This window comes from Pteropus medius, unplaced genomic scaffold (assembly GCF_902729225.1).
Source record: "Pteropus medius unplaced genomic scaffold, Ma_sr-lr_union100, whole genome shotgun sequence".
In the NCBI taxonomy this organism is placed as follows: domain Eukaryota; kingdom Metazoa; phylum Chordata; class Mammalia; order Chiroptera; family Pteropodidae; genus Pteropus; species Pteropus medius.
Genome location: NW_024349799.1, coordinates 5,105,904 through 5,132,531, shown reverse-complemented (window position 1 = coordinate 5,132,531; position 26,628 = coordinate 5,105,904). Strand labels below are relative to the sequence as shown.

Sequence of the window (26,628 nt, the reverse complement as noted above, 5' to 3'; positions counted from 1 at the left end):
ATGTACCGGTATTCAGGAGCTGTGGCTGTTGCTAGAGACACAGAAACATCACACGCATCTTCTCAAGTAGCTCGCAGGCTAATGAGAGACATGCGTTGTTACACTGTGATAACTGCTTTGAGATAAACATACAGTGAGGTACAAACTTCAAGAAAGGATGACTTATGAACCTATTATCTTCCCAACCACAGTCCAAGTTCCTTGAGCATAAAATCCTTAAGGGTGATATCATAATATCTAGTACAGTGCTATCCACTCACACAGAGTACATGTTTAGTTTTTGTGCAGTGACAGAACAGAGCCAATGAGACAAAAAAGCAAGTACAGAGGCCGAGGCCCCCCTGCCATCACCCACATATACCAGAGGCTTCTGAGATCCAGTTATGGTGGTCTCATCTTTGAAAAATTATGCCATACGAATTATCCCAGCCTAATTTATGGCTGATATAACCCTGAATTGATTCAATCTCTGTCCCTGTGGAGGAAAGACACAATAAAATATTATATTTTATATACTCCAAATGGTTTCTTTTCACAAAGAAACACTGTAATCTAATGATATCCCTTCGTTTGGAGATTTTCTGTACAGACTTGGTTCATCTGCCACCTCTTCCTGGGGGCGGTCGACAGACAGCTCTTTTACACTCCTCCAGAACTAATACTTCATTGATAGGAGATCAGGACTTTCAAAGGTCAAATACTTGTGGAAAAGTAAGTAATTTTAAGTTAGATATGTGATTTCTTTACAGAAGCTAAATTGATGGAATGTGTTTTTAAACTGGGCTTATTGGCTTATGTTGGAACTCTTCCATAATTTATCACTTCTGCCTTTGCTGTACTTCAGAAATGCTCTTTAGGAAACACTGACAAACATTCAACAATGGTTTGCAAACATTGCAAAAGCAACAAAGGCAGCTACTATTGTGTGGGTTGTTCTCAACCTTTTGTTGTTGAAAGCTCATCAACCACTCTGGTAAAAGCCTGGGTCCCACTATTTTACAAACAGAAAGTTCACTTTTTATGAGACAGACATCTACAGGTTTACATACAATCTGTTTTTTCTTGTCTTGCTAGACTAGAAATACTAATTTTATTGAATTATGGTTTTTGTTAAAATCATTGGCATATATCCATTGGATTAACAAAAAATCAATTAGAATTCAAAAATATAATTTGCAATTTAGGTAGGCTCAGAGAATTATCTGACACCTTTTATTGTACATGACTATGTCAGAATATGACTTATTCTACTCGATGTAACCTCACAGTAACTAACACTACTAATATAATCCAATGCTCATGATAACATTTCCCAGGGTTCTTAGAGAAAAAGAAACTAATAGATTTTTAGCAATCCTGGTCCTGTATTTTTTACATGAAATTTTCAGGACACAAATCATTGAATTAATATTTTGGAGAGTTAGTTTTATTGTACACTAAAGGCATGCTGGTGGGCTGCAGGAATTAGAGGAACAAATCCCTGACAGAGTAGGCAGGACGGGAGAGATCTCTGTACCTCCATACCAGCACCCCCTCCAAGTCCACTACCTCTAAGCCACTATGTTGGGGGTACAAGTCTTTTTGAGAATCACTGGTATAGAACACTAATGCTCAGAAGCAGAGGTGGGAAACCGAGGGCAGAGTGGGCCTTTCAGCAGTTACTAGGTTAATACAAAGCTTCAAAGCATTTTCCTGTCACTTTTCTCAAAGCAATGCTTCATCTAATGTCCAAGCAGGAAGGGAAAACCAAAATGCCATCACTGTAAGCCCAATGGAACCCCACAGAGAAATAAGAGAACCTGCCTCCTAAAAGCACCCCACTTCAGGAGACCCAGCTCTCAAAAACGAGTCAAGCCAGAGCTCTTCACACAGAGCACAGTTGAGGGGTGTGAAGTAGAGATGCCTGGCTCTGAGGCTGTGTAACTTCAGGCTGGTCACTGAGTTTGCCCGTGGCCCGCCTGCTTCCTCGTGAAGAGGGGCTGGACTAGATGACCTGCAATTCTGGGAATTTTATATTTGTCCCCACCAGATAATCTGACCTGAAGATTTAACATAGAAATAACTTAATTAGTTTTGGAGGGTGCGTAAAAGAGTTCTTCCAGTCACTTTCACTGGACACCCAATCTACAGCCTCCCACAATCCCTTCCCTCCAAGGACCCAGCACACTAGAGCAACCTGTGTCTTGGAATGAAGCTATCATCCCTAAAGTGGGATCGTGACAGATTAATCTAGTTCCCCATTGCCAAGTGGCCTGCTCCACAATGCCATCAGAAAGTCGGCAGAAGGAGGGGGCAGTAAGAACTAGATAGGAATTTTCATGGAAAAGCTTTGTGAAGAACTAGGTTCCATAACAGTCTCCACTGAAATGAGCATTTAGATTGTTCTCATTCGGGACAACTAACTACTGCAATTGAAACTATTATTTTATAATGAAGGTATATTTTTGTCCTGGGGCTTGCATCATTAAGTAAGAAACAACAGTGTGAGCAATTCCCTGTGCCCACTCAAAATACCTCTGCATGCAAACACTCCAGCACTTAGACCACAACACCCCCAAGAAAGAAACTGTAGGATGCCTCAGCACATTCCCTAGATAGTTCTGTCATCAATTCAAAGAGTTCCCCACCTACCCTCTACCACCGTCCTACAGAGCAAATGCTGTCACTTTTCTGCAGGCATGCACGACTTTGCTGACTATTTCTTCTATTGCCTTTTCCTCTTATATCCAACTCCTGTGCTCCAGGTTCTAGAGTGAAACTATCTTGGCTAAATCCCTTCCACCCCAACCCTTGCCTTTTTTTCTTTTTTTTTTCTTTCTTTTGGACAACAAGGCCAAGAGAAGCAAAGGGACTACTTCACACTTACGCACAGCTTTGATTTGCAAACCACTCATATGTCTATGATCTCACCCAGCCTTATAACAACCCAATGAGGTAAACTTGCTCCCCACCCCCACCAAATAAGGCATCGCTACCACAAAGGACTGCATGGCCGTGGCACAGTGTAAGCACACGAGTGCCGGCTACTAGGCACTAGAAACAGCAAATACTCTTCTCACTCGTTTTATTAGTTAGAAACTGAGACTCAGAGATTGGACAGTTGATTGCGGGCAACTAAGCCTCTAGGGATCTAGAGCAAGCTGGGAAGGTGCAGGATTCTTCCTAATTGTTGAAGTCTTGACAACCACACATTTCCATGTGGTCTCAGCCACTCTGACAGGAAGGGAGCCTGAAGTTCCGATTCTATTCTCAGTTCTCTGCTAGCCACACACTCAGAGCTTTAGTTCTCTGGACCTTTGTGTTGCCCTCTCCATAATGAAGGCAGACTCGAGGTTTTTTTTGTTTTGTTTTTCTGTTTTTTAAGACCAAACAATGGAAATGTCAAGCTTCCAGACGAAAGGCTCCATTACAAGTACAAAGTTTAATTACACTGCTGTTCCGGTTATCTGTTTCCCAGCTTGCTCGCTCCCACCGGGCGGATTCTGAAACCACACAGGAGATTATGTCAAGAGGGGAGAACAGGAGAAACATTCTCTCCCTGAACTTTCTTAAATGGAAGAGAGAAACGAAATGAAAAGAAAGGCCCCTTTTCCAAGGAGAGGGCTGGGTTAATGATCTTTCGGTTAAGCAGACCTGCATAAGAATCTATAGATTATTTAATGCCGGGGGTGGCTGTGGAGCGAAATAAAGGGATCTTTGTGCAATGCCAGCCATAGTTCCCTCACTCTTTCCCCACAGCCAGGCATTTAACCCAACTCTTTAAATCATCAAGCTCTAATGCACCCCATCTGTGCAACAGTGGTAGCCAATGAAACCGAAGCCTGTGCTGACTTTGGCCTGGATTTGTGAATAAGCCTTTCTGCCCCAAAAGGGGCAAGAAAGAGGATGTGAAGCCAACAAAGTCTTTTTAGCTCATCACTTGTCTTATCCCAAGGCACAAGCTTCATCCATCCGTTTATTTGATCATTTATTGAGCTCTTGCCATGGGTCAGGTTCTGACCCAGAGATACAAAACTAGTAGGAAATGACCCCAGGTGGAAAAGGATGTTTAAGAGCTCCTAGGAGAGAGAAAGTGAAGAAAAGGGGCTGCTCTCGGCTGAGGCACAGAGGCCTGAAATTCCCCTATCTGTATGTTCAGGGAATGTTGCTTAGTTCCAAGTGGTTGGAACATAAAGCAAGGAACTGGCAGGAGATCTAACTCGAAAACTAGGCCTACCCAATCATCAAGGCCAAAGAGAGAAGACAGAGCTTTGAAGGCCATTACCATCTCCACATACTCACTTCAATCCATCTTACACTGTCCAGCTCAATCCCACCTCTTCCAGAAATCCTTCTTGAACATGCTCAAAGTAACTGCTCTCTCTTCTTTGAGCCTCCAATTTGAGTTCTTGGACAACTTTTATGAGACTCAATTTCTCTATCCATATAAAAAATGACTAACATCACCTACCCTGCAGGCTTCTTATGAGAGTTAAGTAAGATAACAGTTATGCAGTGTCAAGTAGCAGTTTTTAGTACAGAGAAGGTGCTAAAATACATTTTACTGGTACCTCATTTTCTTATGATACATAGCACTTCTTTCTGGTATTAAAAAAATGTCTTGGCTTTCACTTTCTGCATAGATTTTCAGAACTAGGACAACTCACATTTTCCCTACAAGCTTGCAGGCACTCTTCCAAAGCAAAGAGGACTAACTCCTGTCTTCCCTCACTGAAGCAGCCTCTCCCCATCTAAACTTCCAGACTCAAGGGGTTCCCAAATGATCCAAGGAATCTGAGACAAGATGAGTTAGGTGATAGAGAAGGAAGCTATAGGCTGGCTGGAACATAAATAGCATCAAGGAGAGTAATTGGCAGAAGCCTAGTGGGGAAAGTGGGCCAGATGCCAGGACTCTGAGGGCTCCAGGGTTCAAGCTCCATGGTAATCCGAGAACCTGGAATAGGCCTAAGAGGAGGAGGTTCATCCTCAGTCCTGATTTAAGAATTCCCACTACCACAGATGTGGCTGTTCACGCAGCCTTCCTCACTTCCTGTCAAGTCGGCCAGCTGGAGGGGACTGTTCTATAACTGTTGATCCTTCATCCCTCTCTGGCTGGGCTACCAAGCCAGAGGCAAGGGAAGTGATGCCACCTTTTCTAGCAATTCTTGTAAACAGATCAAGAGCACTAGTTTTTTTTTTAAAACAGCCTGGGTCTCATAAAGGTTCATCTGTTTCTTTTTTTACTTTAATGGCATGTAGTACAGGTTGTAAGAAAGGAGGCTTTTTAAAGGGAAAAGTCCCTCATGATCTCTCTCTCCTTTTCATGCAGCCTAGTAAAACCTGTTTCTCCTCCCCTGGGAATGTAGGACCAGGAGGGAGGTAGCTCCCCTGAGAATGCTGCCTGAAGGAGCCAGTTCCTGGATTGCATAACTGGGATGTTGAGTTTATTTATTCTTTAATAATTCCCCCACCCCACCTTTAGGTAGCAGTTGTCAAGGCTACTCTGGGAAAACAGGGCTTCATTTTTTCTCCTGATTGTGATCAAAAGTCATGCTAAATTACCTCATGTAGAAGCCCTAAAGGTCCCCACAAGCCAGTAAGTCAGCTCTTCACCAAGCCACTTTTGGTCCTCCCCAAGGGCCACCCATTTTGGTAATTCAAAGGTCTCATAACCTTCCTGGGGGCTTGGAAGGCAATATCATCTCTTATCTCAGCTAAGAGACCCTGCTACAAGATATCCTGGCCCCATCACCTTTCTTAGAATTCACTTTCCAGGCAGGCAGTACTCTGCACAGTGTTCATCTGCCAACCTAAGCCAAGCCAGCTCCAATCCCTCCTCAGCAACTCTCCCCTCTGGCCAGCAAGCTGCCAGTCCCCACAGCCTCCAACAGGGGTGACTTCTAATTTCCAAAATAACAAATTAAACTAGTACTCTCTCTCCAACTCAAGAGTTATTTCTCAGTTGACTGAGACAGCCAAGAGGATCAGCCCTCCCTGTACAGAAGACAGAGTACACATGTCCTCTGGAGAGCTTGTGAACCTTGGCAACCTCAGGGGCAGGAAGTGCCCTCCCCCGGGGTAGGCAAGGAAGGCCTGCAGGGAATGTGTACCTTGGAAATGAGTTCATCATGATTGGCCAAGTGGGCTCTGCAGTGAATGCAGCTGTAGGTCCGGTGGCAGGAGGGCAGATACGCCTGGAAAGTCTTGGATCTTGTCATCTTCACCATTGGCGCTGTTGAACGTGGGGTGAACTCTGGGGCAGCCCACGAGGCACTCCCACAGGACGGGTCGCACGGGAAACACCGGAAGACACAGGTAAAGGCCGTGGTTTGGCAGGGGGTGGGTGTGGGGCAGGCTCCACACACTGGTGATGTCTTCAGAGGAAGGACCCTCAAGCAGAGGTCTACGGCTGGTTCTCAGCAGCTGCAGTGCCAAGATAAGGGGAATATCATTAACTGATGGAGCTGGGCTTCCTGCAAAGCAAGTAGAGTCCAACTGCCACCAAGAGGGCAGCATTTACAGGATAAAATGACCCCCTTTTCTGTTCCTTACACTGTGTCAAGATGCCCAATGAAGAAGAAAGAAACCACCGGAGATCCCAGTATTGTTGATTTTCTAGAGTTAAAGGTTCAGGATCAACTCAGGGCTCTCAGTAGTCCCTGGGTACCCTCCACCGACATTCAGCAAACTGGCATGATCGCCATTCCTAATAAGCCCCAGAAAAGGACAGGCTTAAAGATACACTACCTATAATCCCCTAGGATAGGATTCCTGAGGTTCCCCGCCCCCTTTTCCTGAGCCAAATAAGATAAATGGCTAAAGAAAAAGGAAATTCAGCCTCTAGAGAGTCACTACATCTACAGTCACATATGGATTTCTCATCCATTTCCAGATGCCGGAATCCTCCAACACTTGAAACCCCCACCTGCAGAGACAATAATCCCCACACCACCCTTTGCTTATGGACTAAGTATGAGACACAAAGGATGAAGTTCCCAACAAGCAGAGTTCCTCATGGCTCGCCAGCTCTTTTGGGAGAAATGATTCCCTTTACCATACTTTGCCCAGAAGTAGATGCTCAGTACATTTTTTTTTTTTTTGGAAAACTCAAGTAAATGCGTGAAACCAACAGCATAATCAGGCTCCTGCATCTAAAATTCACAATGACTGAATTTTATCAGAATTTCTCCTCTATCCTCAAACTTCCCATTACTCATTCCGCAGTACCAAACATCTCTCCTCAGCTCTTTTATTCTACTGGGAACCAAGGACACTGAGAAAGTGAGGAGGCTCCCAGGGTACACCCAAGTAAAGGTCCTGAGGGCAAAGCCCCAAGAGCTAAGACTCTCTCTGCTTCTCAAGCTCACCTGCCGGAGGCTTCTGAGCCTGCCTATTCCCTAGGCTTCACTAATAGAGTGGTGTTCCCACTTGCCTACCTCTGAGAAAAGCCAGAGTGTTAATTAACACCTGCGTCATGCTTTGAAGATAAAATTATTTAGAGAGACGGGGGAGGAAGACAAACAAAACCCAATCTTCCTTGCTGGATTATGTCTGGGATCCATCTGGATGTCTGGAGAAAGCCCACAAATCACAGTTGTCTTTTTCCTCTAAACCTCGGTGGAACCAAATCTTCCAAAGGCCTCCTTCCTGGCATCCTTACCCCCACAGCAGTCACTGAAGGCCACTGTACCCCTGGGACTCTGTATATCTTCCTGAGGGGCCAACACCACTGGCCAGCACTAGGCTGAAGGACAACAGTGGTCACTACCCCTTATTCTGCATGTCCCTTTTGCAGCGCTGAGCCAAGGAGGCTCCACATCCAGGCTGACGTCCAACCGTGGAAGGGATTCAGACCTACGGGGCCCAGATATAATGTCTTCTCTGCTCAGTCTATTTTTAAAGATGTAAAATCAGGTTAAATAGAACGTTATAGAAATACTTGAATATGGAAGTGAGAATTAATTTCCTCAGCTTTGCCTCGGAGTTGGCCTGGCCGTAACAGGAGATGAGAAAGGAAGATACGTGACCCCTTGAATCCACAGCCCCTTCACCTCACCCTGGGGATACTCTAGGAGTGGGTAAGGTGAGTAGACAAAACAAAAGCCCATGGGAGACCAATGATGTTGGGTGTTGAAGTATTAAAGGTGGTAGAAAGAGCCAAGTAACCCTCTTTCCTGTACTTTCCTGTACCCTGTTCCACTCTCAGGAAGAACAGCCTTTCCAGGTAAGGAAGGGGTGGTAGGTCAGGGTAAGGAACAGGAAAGGCAGGCAGGGGAAACGAGCGGGAGGCTTGCTCCAGGCCAGCCACTTCTGAAGTCCACACTTTAGCTGCCCAGTGGGGAGCACTAGAAGCACTGGCCCCTTCAGTCTTAGACAAACACTGAGGGAAGCAAAGGAAACAACGAGCCTGGCTGCCAAACCGGGTTTATAGAGCAGCCACAGAGCCTGTTTTCTTATACATGCAGCCGGCTTCTAAATTATGCATTTCCCCAGAGTAGAATTATTTCTTCTCTCACTTCTCTTCTGTAGGAAACCAAAAAAAAAGTTCACAGGCAGGGGTTTCTGGTTATGCTCAGCTTCTAATCTGAATCCCAAAACTTATTCAAAGCTACCTTCTGAGCAATAAGCATTTACAGTCTGTATTAAATGTATGGCACGTACAAATACATACCCATGCACACACATTCATTGCACACCACACCGCTGAACTTAGAAGGACAAGTGAAAAATTGACATGTAAGCAATATCCAGGTTTCTTGGTACTAGAAAAACCCTGGAGAGCCTAGATAGCAGGTATTAGTCTTTGCTGCTCCAGTTACTCTGTCTTCTCGCTCTTTCACAGGACTTTACAAGCATCTAAAAACTTTTTCTTTTCCTTCCCCAAAAAGGAAAAGAAAAAGTGGCTTGATGAAATATGGATCTTGTTCAACTGGTACAAGGCAAACAAGAAGGAACGAGAGGGGACGACTTGAAAGCAAGATGAAGCAGGATCAAGAGAGGGTCCTTGTGCCTGAAAAGGAAGAAGAGAGTAGGCTGAGTGAGAGAAAAAAGATGAGAGCTAGAGACCAGAAAATAATCACCTGTTACTGTCTTCGTCCCTCCCGTGGGAAAATTTTTAAACACTGCTTTTTTGAATTTTGCTCATAGGAAGAAAGACAAAATAGATTTTAAAAAAATTTTAAGAAAGAAATGAAGGGCCTGGGGCTGCGAACTCTATCACCTTTTAACTTTTGGAGCTTGGTACTTGTTAATGGGGCTACAGGCTCTATGGGGCTTCATAAGTCCAACTCGCTGAATATATTGTGAAGTCCGAATTGATTTCCAATAATAATCAAATGAGCTCAATATTTAAAAGCCTCAGGGCACGTGTACAAATTAAACACCATTTTAAGTGAAGTGATAATCCATCATCATAGAAATTAAAGGAAGATTTGCTACCACTCCCAGCTGCCTTCCACTGATCAGCATGGAAAGAAAAGATGTGAACTATAATAATGAAAACCAAAGACCTTAGGTACACCACTCTGAGAGAAAATGCATAGGGAAGACACAACGAACTTGACTGGCCAACCTGACAAACAGAACTGCTTCACAAGGAGCCACAGGACTGCAGCTGGGACTCAAAAGAGAACCTTCTGAGTGTTCCCAGGATGAAGGGGTTAAGACATATGAATTCTTCAGGTAAGCTAAAGGAACTCAGTGAATAACGTGGGAAGCAAGGCTGCACTGCCACACACACAACCACAGAAAATGAGAAGGTGGAACTCACGAGGGGAAGTAACACCTTCATCCGCAGGATAGGACCATCTCTAGGTGGGCCTCTGTGTTGTTGTTTTGTGGGGTGTTCTGGTAAAGGGTAGGCAAAGAGTGCCTGGAAAAGAAAGAAGTAGGCTCTGGAATCACAAACCAGTTCTACTTCTTCCTAGCTGAGTGATTGAGGGCAAGTTTTTTAACCACTCTGACCCTCAGCTTCCCCAACTCTAACAATACGAACCTACACAGGGTTATGAGGATTAAATGAGATAATGTCAGCGCACACAGTACTGGCACACAGCCCAGGCAGGCCCCTAAGCCTCCTTTCCCCCTTAAATCCACCCTCTGCATTTCGGCCAGCACTGTCTATTTAAAAAGCAGATTTGACCATGTCGTCACTCGCACGGCCTTCAGAAAGGCAACACAGGGTAGCAGTTAAGAAGACAGGTTCCGGAACCAGACTCCGGGATTTCAAATTCCAGCTCTGCCATTTGCTAGCTGTGTGACCTTGGACAAGTCACTTAACTTCCATGGATCTCGCTTCCCTCATCAAAAAATAGGAATAGTATCTTCCTCATAGGACCTTGTGCAGATTAACTAAGTTAACATGTAAAGTATTCAGCATATATGCGCCTGGCACGTAGTAAGTATATAATAAATTCTAAGTGTGTTACTGTTGGTATTACCTTCTACCACTGACACTCAAAAATGGCTTCAGACTCATCTCTACCATGTTGAACTGACAACCAAACAGAACTCAGATCTGGCAACCAAACTCTTTGTAGTCCCTCCTAACACACCACACTTGCATTTCACCCTTGCAAGCTTTCGTTGATGCCATTCCCTCAGCCTGACATACCCTTCCCATAACTGCTCACCTGGCCCTTACTTGTCTATTAAGTCTTAGGCTCAAATGTCACCTCAGCACTGGGCTTACTGGCCCCCTCTTCTGTGCTCACCTCTACCTTAACACTTACCCTATTAAAATTGAAATTATCCTTTTCTGCCTCAACTAGAGGTAAACTCCAAGAGCAGGGACCATGTCTTAGTCATTTAGTCACACCCCCACAACTCTGCAGCGCAGGGCACACAGTAGGCAGAGGCTATCACTGACGTGAGCTCCTCCTGCTTTGCATTGGGCTGCTGACTAGACTGATCTACCTACCGTGAGGGTAACGGATGTGACTGAGCAGCCCCCGCCCGCTTCTCCATCCAAGTAATGAGGCAGGTGGCAAAGTTACTCTGGGTCCCCAGGCCCCATAAAACCCTATTCCCCCCTGACATTCCCCACTCAGATCCTGTGCTGAAATGCCCAGGATTGTGGTTCTTTCCGGCTATAGGTGAATTTTCAAGTCCTGAGTGTTAATTAAAGGACTGCCATTGGTATCCAAGCCCATTCTTTGCATTTGTGGGATCTAGGTTTTATATATATATCTGCCTGTTTTCCAAAGTTTCCATCTTTTACTTACTGTAGAAACTCTCAGAAAGCCTGAAGAGGGCTTTATGCTAGCTTTACGGACAGGAGAGTAGGAGCCGGACCAAGGAGCCCTGGTCTGTTTCACTGTGGATAAGGAAAGACAGAAGACCTGCTTGGAGGCAAAAAATAGGTGGTGAAAGTGGGAAGGGAACAGACAAGCCATTTCTGGAACTGGGAGAGAGAATAAAGAAAGAGACAGAATGGCTATGGAAGGGCCTTATCCCAGGAGGGATGACTTCCTTCCCCATTCCTGATCTCACAGGAATCCTGAACCCAGGCCAGGAAGCAGAGAGACCCAGTGTGCCTAGGCTGCCAAATAAGAGAAGTGGGAAACAGTAGAGTCCACTGGGGAGGAGTACAGGGTCTAGAGGCGGATGGGCTTGGACTCAGTCTTGGTTCTTCTCACTAGGTACATCCCCATTAGCTATATCACCATTAGGCTACCTCATGGAGGAGGTAAAAGAATCAATGAGACAATGCAAATGAAGCATTCAGCACAGCACTTGGCACATGGTTAGTACTTAATAAACTTGATTAGCTATAATCATCCTCACCAGCAAGCATGAAAAAACACAGAACTGTTTATTCACAAGACTCAAACAAAGCAACATTCCTGTCTCCCAGGTTGACTTAGGGTGGTGAGAGGGTTAGGACCTAAATTAATCCACTTAAAGGTATACTGCGGTTTAAGTAGGTTTTTGTGGCTTAACTGGGGATCTGACATTATTGATATGTCATTCCAAACAACAGACCACTCCATCACTTAATGCAGAGGAAAAGTCACCTCTGGGTCTGCACTGACTCTCCTAATCCCAGGGTGGGGGCACTAGTGATAACTTTACCAAAATGCCCCTAAGAAAATAAAACTGCCCTGAAGCTGATATGCAAGACGCACAGGAAAATCAATGTCATCATTTCATAGTTACCCACTGTATAGCACTGGGCCCAGGTGGCATTTCAAATCCATCCAGTTAATAATCAAAACTAGCTTCGATATCAAGAAACTACTCTCTTTCGTAAACTAAGCCAACTATTCATCTCTATCCTGGATATAGGGCCTAGGCTTGATTTCCGGGGGATTATCTGTCAGATGATAATCCTTCATGATCTCTAGAATTCCTTTAGCTTTTTAAGTCCTGATTCCATGTTGTAATTATGTCTCTGCCAGGCGAGTATCCATCCTCCAACCGTCATTCTGTTAAGACCTTGATTTCAGCGAATTCATAGAACATAGCAGTCTCACTGAGTCCACTCAGAGATGACTGCTGGACTGTGCTTTTGCAACATCTGTTAGCACAGCAATATATTTACCACATGGTCCTTAGTTCAGCACTTTGCCTGGGGAGGCCCCCAAGTGAGGCTTGCATCTGTTAGAATATCCACATAGAGAAAAGGCAGTTCCCCTTGAAAATCCTCAAACTGGCATGTAATTTACTAGACATTAGATAGGAATAGCTGTTGCTAGCTGGCTATGAAGAGATCGGATACCCCTTTGGGTTGTTTCTACAATTTTAATCAAAAATAATGTAAAAAGCTCAGATTATCTGTCTGGAGATAGGTTACCAAGGACAGTTGGCTAAAGTTCATTGATGGCTTCCTTCTTTCTCTTATACGACTCCCAGCTCCAAAAAGGATTTATGGTGGCTTACAAAAATGTAAACAATACAATACTAGTATAAAATACTAGTATTAGGAGAAATTTAAAAAAGAGCATTAAGGCATAGAAAAGTATGCTGTTAAGTTGCGAAATATTTACCAAATTTCAATTGCAAATTTGGCTTTGCATTCTCCAGTAACCAAGGCAGAAAAAAAATATACCAGCAGTTATAAGGTTTATATTTCCTAGAAAATAAAAGAACTTTAGTTATTCACGATACAGATTTTCTGAGAGACATTTCTTCTATGGGCAGTCACAGAGACGACAATGAGTAACTCAGTGGACAAGATCCCCAAGAGACCCCAACAGTTCCTACCATGTAACCCTCTTGCAAGACTGTCTCTTAGAAGTCCCTCCATGAAAATGGACAGCGTAACAAACACCAAAGGGCAATGCAGTAAAAGGGATTCTACGTGGGGTCAAATCAGGGAAGCCCAAGAACATGGCTTTTGGATGGTCTGGCTGGCTCCAGTGATACAGACTCTGCAGAGGAATAGAAGAAGTACAGAGACTTCTGGCAATGTTCTGTGAGTATTCCTCAGCACACCAGGCTTTTGAGTAACAAAAAAATGGGCATCCTCTAACAGCCAGGTCCAAACAGTAATACTTTTGAACACTAACACTATTAGGTCCTAGTGCTACATTCAACTCTCTCGTGGGCTGCTTCTCCTTGAAACTCTCCCTTACGGGCCTCATCATGCCTCTTCCAATTTTTCTCCCACCTCTCTACGTGAGCCTCAGTCTCCCTCACTGCTCTTCTGCCATCCTCCTCTGCCTTGGAGATGCTCCCTCCATGTGTCTGACTGTCTGCTCCCCCCAGGCATTCTCATCTATACCTTCAAGTCTTCTAAACCTCTGCCTACCACTCCTGAACCCTGGATCCCTTTCGAAAGGATACCTCTATCTGGCTCCTAGGAAAGCACTTCAAACCAAACTCATCCAAAGTCAATGCCACCTTTCCTCTTCTCCCTGCCTCCTATTACCTTTACCCCAATTCTGTTCCTTCCTCCTCAAGGCCCAGTTGCCCAAGCAGGAAATACCCTTTATGCTCTCTTCCTTCCGTGTCATACTCCACCTGTGTCCTAGACAGTTGGTTCTGCCTCGGAAATCCACACACCCCCATTGCCACCCTCACAGTCCCAGCCAACAGCACTATCCTCTCTCATCCTAAATGGTCATGATAGCTTCCTAACTGGACTCCCTGAGTCAGCTCTTACCACTCCAGCCCATTCTAGAATTCTATTTATACAACACAATCTGATCACATCTCTCTCCTTTTTCAAAAGCTCCAATGGTTTCCTGGCAGCCTACAGAACAAGGTTCAACCCCTCAAGTGGCACCAAGAACCTGGTAGCTTATTTTCTTATCACCTTCCCACCTCAATCCAAATCTGTCTCCCCAGCAGACCAAGCTCCCTTGCTATATTTTCTCAAGTTGTTTCAGCCTCTGGCAATGCCTCAACCTATCTTCTTTGCCTGATAAATGCCTGCTCATCCCTTAATACTCAGCTTAAATGAGACCCTAAGCAGATCTGGTACCTCCATTCTTCCAGCATGCAAAAAAAAAAAACAAAACACATTTTTTCTCCGGAATAGCCTTTACCACCCTGTTTGTGCATCGGTCTCCCCACCAGACCAGGATTTCCTACAGTCAGAAGTCCAGTCTTTACTCCACATGGTTTTCTCAGAACTCCTAGTGTCCGCAACATTGGAGATTCTTGATAAAGAGTTAACAGAGTAAAATGAATGACCATCAGTGAAACCATGCTGCACTATAAAGCTGACATTTTTTAAATCTCCTTACTTTGCCACTATCCACTACATTTAAAATATTTACTTCTGGGCATTACATGGGACTCACATACCATTAATGCTCCACAAAATTACAAAGGCAGCAAACTCTTATGACATCAACCCACTTGGGCTAGCAGGAGACTAAAACTCAGTACCGTGGAGCCCTGTTCCCGATAAGCCACACCACACGAACCTCTAATGGGTTCACCCAGCTGCTGTCTGATGGCAGAAACATTTCCCATTCCACCTCCTGGATCCTTCACAGTTTCTATGTGCCACCTAGGGCAGCTTCCCAAATGACTCTCCCCAGGCTGGCATTGACTTCTGGACCCCAAGAGAAACCCTCAAATTGCCAACCCAGGAACCTTTTTTCTCCCAGGCTGGTCCTCACAAAACCCCCAAGTAGTCTGAGCTGCTCCTCTAGATAAGACTGAATGAGAGAAAAAATGATGTGTCAGACTTGGTTCAGACCAAGAAGGGGGCGGCGAAGGGGGGGTCCCCTCAGGCCCGCCTCTACTCCACATGGGAAAGAGGGCCAGATCTGCCCCTTTCCTCTGGCTCCCAGATACTGCTGCCCTCAGTATCGGGCCTTTGCTTTGTATTTGGTTATGCTCAGAGATAATAACCCTGGTTAAAATAAAACAAATACATTTTCCCCATGATCTGGAACCCAGAGAGGGGTCAGGTCCATTCCTGCCAGGGCTGTACTTAAACTATAATGTAAAACAGCCATTTAGGTCTATCAAGAAAACATTTTGGAAAACAGGCTAAGAGATGTGGCCTATCTTCAGAAGTTACGTCACCAGGGAGCTCTCCCCTTAACCTCCTCCCACCCCCACCAAGTCAGGTCCCCTATTCCACGTGCGTTAACACTTTTCAGTTGTAGTTTGATTTTTATTGAGGTAGTTATTTGATTGTCGTGTGTCTCACATACTCAAATATCATTGACTGAATAAATGAATGTCGTTTGGACTCTGGGCACTGTGCGACCTTGATTTCTCTTTAACTGCTGCTCCCTCAGGGCACAGCTAGGGCCCCAATTAGTTACAAACCATCCATTCCAAATCTGCCAATACAATTTCATTGTTCAGCTGTCAGCATGCCTTTGGCTTTCTCACTTTAATCTCCCAGTTCAAATAAATCCAAAACTCTAGATTCTGACATCTGTGGCTGGGCTTCCTGCCTTTCCACAACTGGAATTTGGAAATTAAACTTAAAACTCAAAAGAAAGGGCAGAGGCACTTTCAAAAGGAAGCCTGTATGTCTGAAGTCCCAGCCTTCGCCAGCCCAAAGATGGATGTATTTTCTTCTAAGAATTATTAAACTGTCATCTAAGGCTGCCATTTATTGAAAAAGAGAAAAAGGAAATGGGTGGGAGAGAGAGAGAGAGACTGATTCTAGAGCAATTTTCTGGATTTCTCCTGTTATGGGAATGGCAGTAGATTTTAATAAGAATTACAGCCTCTTTTCCTTTCAGGCCTGGCACATCAAGGGGAAACATGCATGTTACCAGGCAGCTTTTTTATATAATTTAAGTAACTTCCACAAAACTAGTTGTTTATGGGTCAGTCTTCCTATGAGATTGTGAGCAATTCCTGGCCACAGACCAGGACTGGTTAATCATCCCCAATACCTAGCCCAAAGCCTGGCTTGGCTGGCAGTAAGAGCTCAAAAAGCCTTAGTCCGGAGAAGGTGGGAAGTGAGGGAAGGAGGTAGGGCAGAGTCATCTAAGCCACTGCAGCTACTGTCGTAAGCCTCAGGGACTCCACAGTTTATTAATTTCCTATTATGGGCCCAGGAGGGCCCAGGTATTTGATATGCATTATCTCAATTAATCCTCACAACAACCCAGGAAGGCAGGCACTGTTATGATTACCTGTTTGAAAGTGCCAGAACCAACATGTGACTCCTGGGACCCCATCACTCACCCTTCATGGATCCTTCAACTCAGACAAGCCAGAGGGGTCTGAAGACGGTAATCATTGGTCCTTGAGAACATCTAAGAATATCTCCCGGAGGGAGAGTCTAAATCAACTAATTATAATGTAAACAAAGATGTCAAGTTCTCTTAAAACATGTTTAGCCTTTCAGGGTTGGCTCAATGCTTCAACTTTTTAAATTGCAGAAACCTGAGAAAACAAATGACGGAAGGGAATAACCTGAACCAGAAGATGGATCAATAGATTAGGCATAAGAAAAAGCTAGTTTTCAGTTGTCTTCCTGCTAATGGGATGTTTAGCTTTAAGGTTGCAGTTATGTGTGCAGATAATTTTCCTCAAATCCTAAAGGAAACAAATTAAGGACCACGTAAGCAAAACTAACTGAAAGCCCTATTTATGTTTACATAATACACATGTTTATACCATTAATAAAGCAGATACTAAAAGAGAATTCATTTCTATCTTACAGTCTATTTGGCAGTGCGTCAATTTAGGGAGGGACCCCCAACAGACAGAGCCCAGAGTGGTAAAAGAGATAAAGGAAAGGCAAATATAATGGATGACACACACAGGAGTCATACAAACAAAAGAAGAAAAGATAAGAAAGCGACAAAAAAAAGTTAGGGAAAGGAGGCCAAAGGTCAAGGATACTAGGTGGTTGGTTTCTGCCAGGTAGATAACTACTTCAGTGATTTCCAGACCTCAGATGTAGGTGGAGTGGGCTCCATTAGAAAAACTTAGAAAATATTTCTTTCGATTATTATAATTTGCCTGCTTTTATTAGATTCTTCATCCTGAACATCTGGATTTTGTAGACCTTTGGTTGGGCTAGTTCTTATGGCAGCCAGGATGGAGACTCCCTAGGGATAATCTCTCTTTCAGAGGATGCCTATTATCTATGTCAACTAGTCATTGTTCACAGGTCTTCATCCTCAGGAGTTCTTCTGTGAATGTAAGTCACAGTCCACTTCCAACGAGTTACTAAACTGTAGCAAAGGCAGCCCAAGCAAATATAGCCCAGTGTTCTCCTTCCCACATCTCAGGTGCCTCCTGAACATTCCTTAAAAGCCACCTCTCCCGCTCACACTTCTGTGGCTTTGCACAAACTGCTCCCTCTGGACTGTTTCTGCGTGTTTAAACTCTCTTCATTCTCCACAGCCCATCTTCAAAATGCCTACCCTTCTTTCTGTATCTCTGTAATGACTTCAAATTCCACCTTGTATTCTGGTTATTAACTAATACATATGCTTTAATTGCTCCTGAGTATATTGTCTTAGGGACAGTGGCCATATCTTAACTTATCCTTATCTCCCAAAGGTCTTATTATCTGTTGAATGATTACCCAGGAAAATAAAACCAAGGTTGAGTTTCAGCCCCAGGCCAGAGGTTCCTCTTCTCTCGCTCAAAATAGAAATCAAAATTTTCCTCACTCAGGCGGGATGTGTTCCAAGCTTACGCTTTCTGGCCCAGGTACTCCCATGGGGAAACGAAACAAATCATTAGGAAGATCAATATTTCCTATAACTAAATTTCATATCAGGTAAAATAAGGCCACTTTCTTTAGTCCTACCAAACTCAGCCACTGTTCACACCCAGAAGACTCTGTCCCAGCCTCAGTGGCACCCATCTGCCATCTGAATATCAAGCCTTCCTTCCTGGATATTAAGGAACAGATAAGGGAACTCCAGACACTAGGGGCTATTTTCATTCTGAGCTGGCAATCTAGTTCTAGATCAGAGCCATTTAAGTCTGGATATACCACATTCTCAAGACCACAGGGAAGGGCTGGCTCCCCTGTAGCTCAGGAGACAGGAGAGCAGTGCTGTTGACTCAGGAGACAGGAGTGTGGGTGGTGTGACACCTCACTGGCATGACAGCATGCTCGAGGAGGTAGGCTTTGCCTAGTATTGGGACATTACGGGTTATTTAGGGTTTTAGTCAGGAGTTGGTATTCTTCCAGAATGTATAGGAGTAGAAAGAGCCCTGGGCCTAAGAAACAAAAGGTATGGTTTTATAGTCTGTGCTTTGCCCTAATTACCTGTGTCTTAAGTCCTTTTAGCCTGTTTGAGCCTCAATGTTTATATCTCTAAAATGTAATACCTAAAATAGATTTTAATACCTAATCCAGCATATATCTAATTAATAGAAAGTTATAAACCAATAACTTGAAATTAGAGAAAATAAAAATTACAAGGTTAACACCAGAAAAAATTAGGAATGCAGGGCCCTACGGTTACTAAATTCAAGCCACAGATTTGGCTCAGTGCTTCCTGGCAGCCAAAGCAAAAAGAGAAACAGTTACAGATTTCCAACTGTCCACAGAGAAAAATCATACCAGTCTCTCGGAAGAGGCAAAGCTTTTCCTGGCACTTGATTCTGAAATTCTTCCAATTAACTTCTCAAAGGAGACATTAAGTAAAGTTGTAGCTTAAGTTGTCAACAATATAAAGCCTTATAAGAAATGTAGTAGCATGTTATATAAAGTTATAAGTGTCCCTCCATGCAAGCAAAGGGCAAAACACCTCATCTCAGTGAAAACAATTCTGGAGGGGCTTAGATGGCCCAAGTATACAGCTTTCAGTTGTCCCACCTTAGCCCAAGGATAAAACTAAGAATGGCCAGAGGAGCAGGTAGACAACATGTCTTTCCAAAAACTTCTATAAATATTACATCTTCCACACGGACATTTACTAAGAGTTACACATTTCTAAATTCCATTCTAGTTCTGATAGATCTAAGTGGCATTTTTTGCCTTCATTTACTTATACTAATTTACGAGTTTGTGGACAGAAAAGGGGTTCTGTGGAAGGTAACCTCACGGGGTGATCGGATCACAAATTCCTAACTGGGCTAGTCGTGGTGGGTAGTCCTGCCCCAGGCATATAACTTTTTTAGTAAAAGGTTTATCTTTGCCTTAAGCAAGCCCTGACCATTCTTGTGTATCCAGGTTAACATACCTTTGAAATAAGTGTAACCACCCTCAAGAGAGCTTATAATCTTGTTAACTACCCTGTAATCTAATCTCCACCTTGCTTTCTCCCACCTTCATGTAAACTTCCTTAAACTAGTTCAAATAAACTCAAAAATTAGACTTTCTTATGTCAACAATTTGGTGGTTTTTACCTCTTCCTGTCCGTTACCAAATCAATGGATTGGGAATTCCTGCCAGTCAGAGGGAAGGAGAATCTAATTATTAATAATAGTATTGTTATTAATAGCTAACACTAAGTGCTTATGTGCCAGGCTCTGTACCTGGTTTTCCTGCATTTTCTCATTTAATCTTTCCATCAATCCTGTGTGATAGTTACTATTATTAGTCCCATTTAACAAATAATGAATAGAGATTTAGAGAATTTTAGCAAATTGCCCAAGGTCACAGAGCTAATTATCCAAATCTCTCTGGTTCCAAAACCTAGCCTCTTAACACTACTTATAGTGCCTCCTAGTAGTTATGAAATGTGATTACTGGTAGAAATGCTTGTTTGTCAGAACAGTGAGGCCCAGAATAAGGCTACTGGAGGAGGAAAAAATTGTTCATTAACAAAACAATGGAGTTTTTAGAGACTTTGGTGACCTATAAAAATAAAAGGATGAAAAAGAGTGTGAAAAGCAGAAATCCCAAAGGAAAGTAATTCCAAAGGAATACAACCCCATCCCAGGAAAAGGGAGAGGAAAAATGTTTTCTTCTCTTGAAAATAAAGTATGGTTTCCTACTCTTAGAGACTAAACCTTATTAACTCCTTAGACATTTATTCATTCCAACAAAAGATGTTTTATCCCGTGCTACTCCATGGCAAGCAGTGAGCAAGACAAAAGCTCTCAAGTTTGCAAGGGAGCCGCCCATCAAGTAGATGATAAATTTCTAGATGGGATTAGATTTGAAAAAAAAAAAGGAATTAAGAGAGACTGAGAAGGGAGGGGAGAAGCTATTCTAAATAACTCAGGGAGGGGCTGAGACCCAAGTGAGAGAAGCCAATCATGCAAAAATTTGGAGAAATAGCATTCTGGAAAGAGGGACTACCAGTAGAAAAGTCCCAATGACAAAAACCAACCTTCCACGTTTTAGAAGTCTCCAGAAGGCTGGTGCAGTAGAGCAGAATGAAGTAGAGTGGACTGGGCAAGGGCTATAGGAGATAAGGTGGGAGAAGTTGGGAGAGGTGACAGGCCTTTTAATCTACAGGGAAAGGAGTTGCATTATGTTTGAAGAGAATGAGAAGCCATTGGAAAGCTGTAAACAGGAGTGTAGCATAATCCAATTTACTTTTAAATTTAAACCCTTCAGGGCTATATTTACAGCTCCAGAGGAAATTAAGGTAGGTGGGGTCCTTTAGGATGAAAGTATAGTACTTTGTTAAAGGTGTATCACTGAAAACTATGAACTCTAACAAAATGCCTTTAGCCTGAAGGCCCTGGCTTTCCATCACTGGAGGCTAAAGTTCAAAAGGATACTTCTTTTTCCAGAGCTTAATACCCTCTTCATGCTACACAGATGAATATCAGAACACCTAGGGATTTGGTTGGCACCTAGGGAAATGCCAGGGCATTATGCAAAGGAAACTGACCCTGATTCTCCATTTTAATCCCATCTGAACACCTATGTGTTCCCTCTGCTTTTCCTATCCTAGCCTAATACTTTTGTTACTTTCTTTTTCCAGTAGGTTTTAAACGAAACATTCTAAATGTGAGCTGCTTGGCCAAACTGAGCATTATTAAAGTTATTTCAACAATCCTACAGTTAGGGTTCCCACATAAGGCATATCTTTGGCAGGAAGGACCACAGTTGAATTTGATTAATTTAGAGTTCTTTTTGAAGTTAAATTGCAGCTTTGATTAATTCAAGGAAACTTCTGTTACCAACATGTTTGGACACAATAACTAAGAAGGAAACATCCAACATGTGGCTGCATCAGATGTACGTTCGTGCTTGAAGGTAGAAATAGAGGTAACGGCATCAGAAACTGGATGACTACAAGAGCCATCTGCACGCAGGAGCAGAGCTGTCACTATAGGAAAGAACCAGGGCTGAGAAGTGGGCAAACTTGCGCCTCTTCTCATTAACAACTGTTGACAGATAAGCCTTCGACAACACCCCCTGCCACCCTCAAACAAAAATAAAATCACCAGTCTGCCTTTCTCCCAGGCTGGAATACACAGATATTAAACAAAATCAACTCTTCTTCTGCTGGCCGGTTAATAGCCTAGGCACAATGACTGTGTTGCTGCCTTAAAAATCATTAAAAGAGAAAATTCAAATATCTGTGAATAATACAGCTAACTCATCATTACTCACGACCCCAACCCCACGCACCGAGAAACATCCAGTGGCCCAGAACAATGAACAGAAGCCCTCAAGCTAGAGTGGAGTGATGTGGGGAGGGAGTGGGTGTCTGCCTCTTATGGCCAAGACTTCATGGCAACTGAAAGAAAACACCACTATATCCTTAGACTTTTCAAAGCCTAGGCTAATGTAACTGACAGATGAGTGAGCTCGGGTTTGAACAGAGAGTGTGGGTCACATACCTGACTAAGGCTTTGCACAATTTATATCCAAGTTAATGCCTTTCTTTATTTATTGCCCTTAATTCCCACTAGATCAGGGTTTCTTATCAGCCACCGGCATCACAATCTCATAGCCACTTATTAAATATGTGCCTCACTGGGACTAAACATCTCTGAGTAGACTGACAAACTGCATTTTTAAACAGTACCCAGGTCGTCTACGGCCATGCCACTCTGAACAAGCCGGATCCCGTCTGATCTCAGAAGCTAAGCAGGATCGGGCCTTATTAGTTCTTGGATGGGAAACCATCTAGAAAGACCAGGGCCGTAGGCGCAAAAAAATAAAAAATAAGGGACTGTAAACTGACAAGATCCTTGCAATCTGTGAGGTCAACCACGGGTTGCCTCGCCTAAAAAAAATAAATAAATAAAATAAACAGTACCCAGGGTCATCTTTATTCACACTAAATTTAAAGACCTCTGCCCTAGAGCTGTGTTTCTTAAACTGTGGGCCATGAGCCATTTAGTCAAAAAATCAAATTAATGGGTCATGACCAGCAGTTAGTCTCTTTTAATTAAGCAGAAAAAAAATATAGAGCACACTGCAGGTAGTAAAGGCAATTGTTTCCTGAAACTTATGGCAGTTGTGGACTTCTGTGGAGTGATGTAAAGTATATTCCTTATTGTGGATTTCACGCAGTTTGAAAAACACTCTCCTACCAGAAAGGAAAACAGTATTCTTGTGCGTGGTGTTTAATTTTCTATTTTCCACTCCTAACTCCAAGCTTCTTGGATCTGAAATGCTGTTGTCAAATCCTAAATTGATAAGGTAAAGACAAACAGAAGAAATGAGCCCAAGGCCCACACACTCTACTCTTACCTGACATCCTTATCATGGAGCTGGGGACAAGAGACAATGTCAAAGGGAAGTTTGCACAACTCTCCTCAGGCTGGACCTGTATGTTCCTTGATATAAAAACAAAAAACAAAAAAACAAAAAAAACAAACAAAAAAAAACTTGTAGCCATTCATACCATTCACATCACAGTTCAGAAGAATTAAAATCTCATCTGGGCAAGACTCAGCCTCAATATTAAGTGCTAAGGAAATGAGGGGAAAAATGGATAGGACTCAGGTTGGGCCCACATTTGCAGGCCTGTGGCAATAATGATTAAGTCAAAGGAAAGCCAAGGAAGGGTGAATTCAATCGCACCGGTCCCAAGGCCAAGTTCTCAGTCTCAGAACCAGAAGAACACTGCGGAGCATCAGCATGTGAGGTCAACTCCCACCCAAAGTCAGTGACATGAGTTACCTTGGGCAAGTTGCTTAACTTATCAATCAATCCCCTAGGTTCCTTGCACAGCTAATGTTCTGTGAGCAAAAGGGGTACAAAGTAGCAGACAGTTCCCCTTCTTGCCCAGTGCTCTAGAACAGGGAGCCCCATCTTGCTGGACCATAAGAAAAGAACAAGGGAGGAAGGGCAAGGCAAAAAGGTGAGTAGCTGTCTTGTTAGCCTTTAGACTCACCAGCAGCAAGAACACACTTAAAAGAGCCTCAAGACTCCAGGAGAGCAAATTGACCAGGAGGCCAGAAAGCAAAAAACCCCAGCAAAGGCCAGGCGCAGTTTCTTGTGCCATTCACAGCCTCAAGACTGTGGGTCAACTACATGCAGAAAAGAAAAAGACGAAGGACACACTTGCTTGGCTTTCAAAGCGCTTTATTATAAGCTGAGGGTGAAGTCAGGGATGGCAGTCTCCTGGGCTGAGGCCAAAAGAACAGGTGGTTCCCCGCAGCCCCTAACGGGAGAAAAGCCACCACTTGGATAAAGACACCCAGAAGAGGTCAGCGGCCAAGGAGGGTGAACGTGAAGCAGGAAGAAGCCGGAGCTGCCCCTCGGCCACAGTTCCCGGGAGGCAGTCACACAAGAGAGGCCCCTACAGTCCGTCGGGCAGGAGAGACCTCGCGCCCACCTCCTTGGCAAGGACACCCGGGAGGCGCCGGGAAGCAGCCGGGCAGGAACTGGGCTGCGGTCACCTCGGCCCAGTGGCGGCCGAGCGCTCTCGGGAGTTTCGAGGGCAGCAAGTCGCCCATGGGCGGGGGCTCCGAGGGCCGCGCTCCAGCCCCAGCGTCCCCAGCGGACACCCAGCGTCAGCGGGGACAGAACCCGTCCGCAGCACGCACCCAGGCCCCAGGAGCCCTAACCCGCGGGAACTGTGCTGAGGAAGAAGCGGCGACCGGGTTTCCAGGTCCCCAATCGCGCACCCCAGACCTGCCCGACTCCGCGGACGGGTCCCCGACCCGCGCCCGGGGCCCCGCGCCGCCCCCGCTCCCTCCGCGGGGCCCGCACTGTTTGTAAACAAACCGGTCACGTGGCCCCGGCGGCCCGCTCCCCGCCCCCTGCGCCCACGGCCCCCACGGGGACCCCGCGCTCGGCCCCGCGGGGTCGAGCCGGAGGAGCCACGGGACGGGAGCCCCGCGCCCCGCGCCCGCGCGGACAGCGCGCCCCGCGCCCACGCGCGCCCCGCGCTCGCTCACCCCGCAGCAGGCTGCGCCGTGCGGCCGGCGCCGGGCTCGGCTCGGCGGGGTGCGCAGCAGCGAGGGACGCCCGGCGGCTCCGGGCTCCGGGCTCCGGGCGCGCTCTTAAAGCCACAGTCTCCGCCACTGCCGCCGCCGCCGCGCCGCATCCCTCCGGGTCGGGGCCGGGGGCCGCCCGCTGACGGACGCGCCCCCGCGCCTATCCCCTCGGCTCAGCACATAGCAACACGCCGCGGGTTGGCTCGGCACGGCCGCAGCCCATCCGCCCCGAGCCAATCAGCGGAGGACGGAACTCCGCCCCCCGCTTCCCCGACCTCCCACCCCCCACCCCCTGCCCTGGCCGGGCTTGGGTGCGGGGAGGGCAGCGAGAGACGGCTCTGACCCCGCGAGGCTCAGCCAGCGGAGCCGGGCTAAGCAGGGCGACTGGCGGGAGGGTGGGTGGGTGGGCTCTCCTCTACCTGGAAGGAGACCATTTATTTGGGTTTGAGGTTTGTCCCCAGGTCAAGACTGGGATTCCCAGAACATGTGTTAGGGAGGCGCGGGAGGCTTTCCAGAGCTTCTACTTAGCCAAAATAGTAACTCCCTTCTTACACCTTACCCATCCCTAACCCGGAGCCTAAGTTACCTGAGGAGGCCCTCAGGACCCGAGGCAGTTGAATTTAATAATATAGTGCCAGACCGACCTGGCCCAGCCAGGCTCCGATCAGAAGCAAGGCATTTCCCCTCTTCTCTCTGCTCTGCTAGTAATTTCGGTGAAAAGTAGAAAAGAGGCCTAAGGGAGAAATGGACGGCGCTCGGCCCCCAATTGCTGCTGATTTTCCAGGCTTTTAGAGGGAGATGAGAATGGTAAGTAAGCCCAGGAGAGTAGGTCGGTCAGTGACCAGAGGGGAGGAGCCCGCATTCTGGGTCAGTGGGGTGGTGCTTTTCAAGGAACCAAAGGTTAAAAAATAAGCCCAGGGCAGTCAGGAAATGCAGGGAGGCACCAGGTGGGTGGAGTGGGGCAGTCTCCCAGCAGGAAAACAGGTCAGTTGGAGAAAGAATGCTGGCATTGGTCAGGGGAAGAGAGCAGCCCAGCCTTTTCACTTGGCCGCTGAGGTTCCTGAAATTCCTCAGAGACCAGAAACGGAATGGTATTGGGGTGGACCCCCAGTGGCTCAAACTCCACCCAACTGTCTTTAAAATGTATTCGATTTAGTTATTATACAATGGATTAAAAATGTATTCATTTAATATACATGGCATGGTTGGATATGAACCCAGTCCAAATATTAGTAAAATGTTAGTAAAAACAGCAAAACTACATCAAATAAGTCAGTATCCTACACATCTATCAGTTTCAAATTTGCAGTTTCAGTGAAGGGAGGAGCACCATGCCCGTGCACAACAGACAAACTTTGAAAATCTAATACAACAAAAAAAGGTTTTTGAACAAGAAAGAATCGTGAACAAGAAAGGTTTAACAGTTAATCCTTAATCTAAGAAGATGTGACGGATTTTTCAGATTATCAAGAGCTTGATTTCTAGTCCTTGATCTGCCTCTGGGGCAAATAAATGTCTTTGTCTCTCTGGTCCTTGATTTTCACAGTTTAAAAGGAAGATGACTGAAATAGGATGATCTCTAAAGTCCCTTTCAGCTCCAAAATTTTAAGTAGGGCCAGAAAGTCAAACCTGTTACAAGGGTTCAGCAATATTCTCCTAGCGAATATTTGTGTTGACAGATTACCACTCCCCATCAGTAGATATTACATTAGTTTAACACCCTAGGATATTGGTATGTTATGTAACGAGACTGGTGGCTACTGTTTCTGTTTAAATAAAAGATAATGTTAGCTAAGGAGGACAAGTCTGGTGCAGTGGTTCAGAGGGAGATCTGAGGACCCCTGCAGGTCTGCTGTGTGTATGCAGGGGAATAGAAGAGGCGATCAGACTGTAAGACCAAGACAATAGAATGAGCCAGCCAGCCAACAAACAAAATATATATAATAAACCTGATCG

The 26,628-nt window shown here is 45.0% G+C and overlaps 2 protein-coding genes across 3 annotated transcripts in view; one reads left to right on the top strand and one right to left on the bottom strand.

Moving 5' to 3' along the window:
- The window catches only part of YPEL2 (yippee like 2), a 52,991-nt gene extending 28,204 nt beyond the window's left edge, over window positions 1-24,787 (bottom strand). The window contains exons 1-3 of one of the 2 annotated variants that reach the window (XM_039885793.1): window positions 24,634-24,787; window positions 22,979-23,064; window positions 6,090-6,402 (exon numbers count right to left, since the gene is read on the bottom strand). In XM_039885793.1, coding sequence (XP_039741727.1) covers window positions 6,090-6,206 — 117 coding nt within the window. In that variant the 5' untranslated portion in view covers window positions 6,207-6,402; window positions 22,979-23,064; window positions 24,634-24,787. The remainder of the gene's footprint in view (window positions 1-6,089; window positions 6,403-22,978; window positions 23,065-24,633) is intronic. The other variant, XM_039885794.1, reaches the window with a different exon arrangement.
- LOC120621140 (translation initiation factor IF-2-like) lies at window positions 22,993-25,014 on the top strand. Its single transcript, XM_039886503.1, has 3 exons — window positions 22,993-23,056; window positions 23,927-24,245; window positions 24,345-25,014. Exons 1-3 carry the CDS (start codon window positions 22,993-22,995, stop codon window positions 25,012-25,014), a joined length of 1,053 nt encoding a protein of 350 aa, XP_039742437.1.
- Window positions 25,015-26,628: the final 1,614 nt, after the last annotated feature.

Excerpts from the sequence above, each read along its gene's own strand:
- LOC120621140 (XM_039886503.1), top strand. The coding sequence starts at position 22,993 with ATGGAGCTGGGGACAAGAGACAATGTCAAAGGGAAGTTTGCACAACTC. Across the intron at positions 23,057-23,926 it reads ACTCTCCTCAGGCTGGACCT|ACACCCAGAAGAGGTCAGCG; the intron begins GTATGTTCCTTG and ends ACTTGGATAAAG. Across the intron at positions 24,246-24,344 it reads GTCCCCAGCGGACACCCAGC|GTCCCCAATCGCGCACCCCA; the intron begins GTCAGCGGGGAC and ends CCGGGTTTCCAG.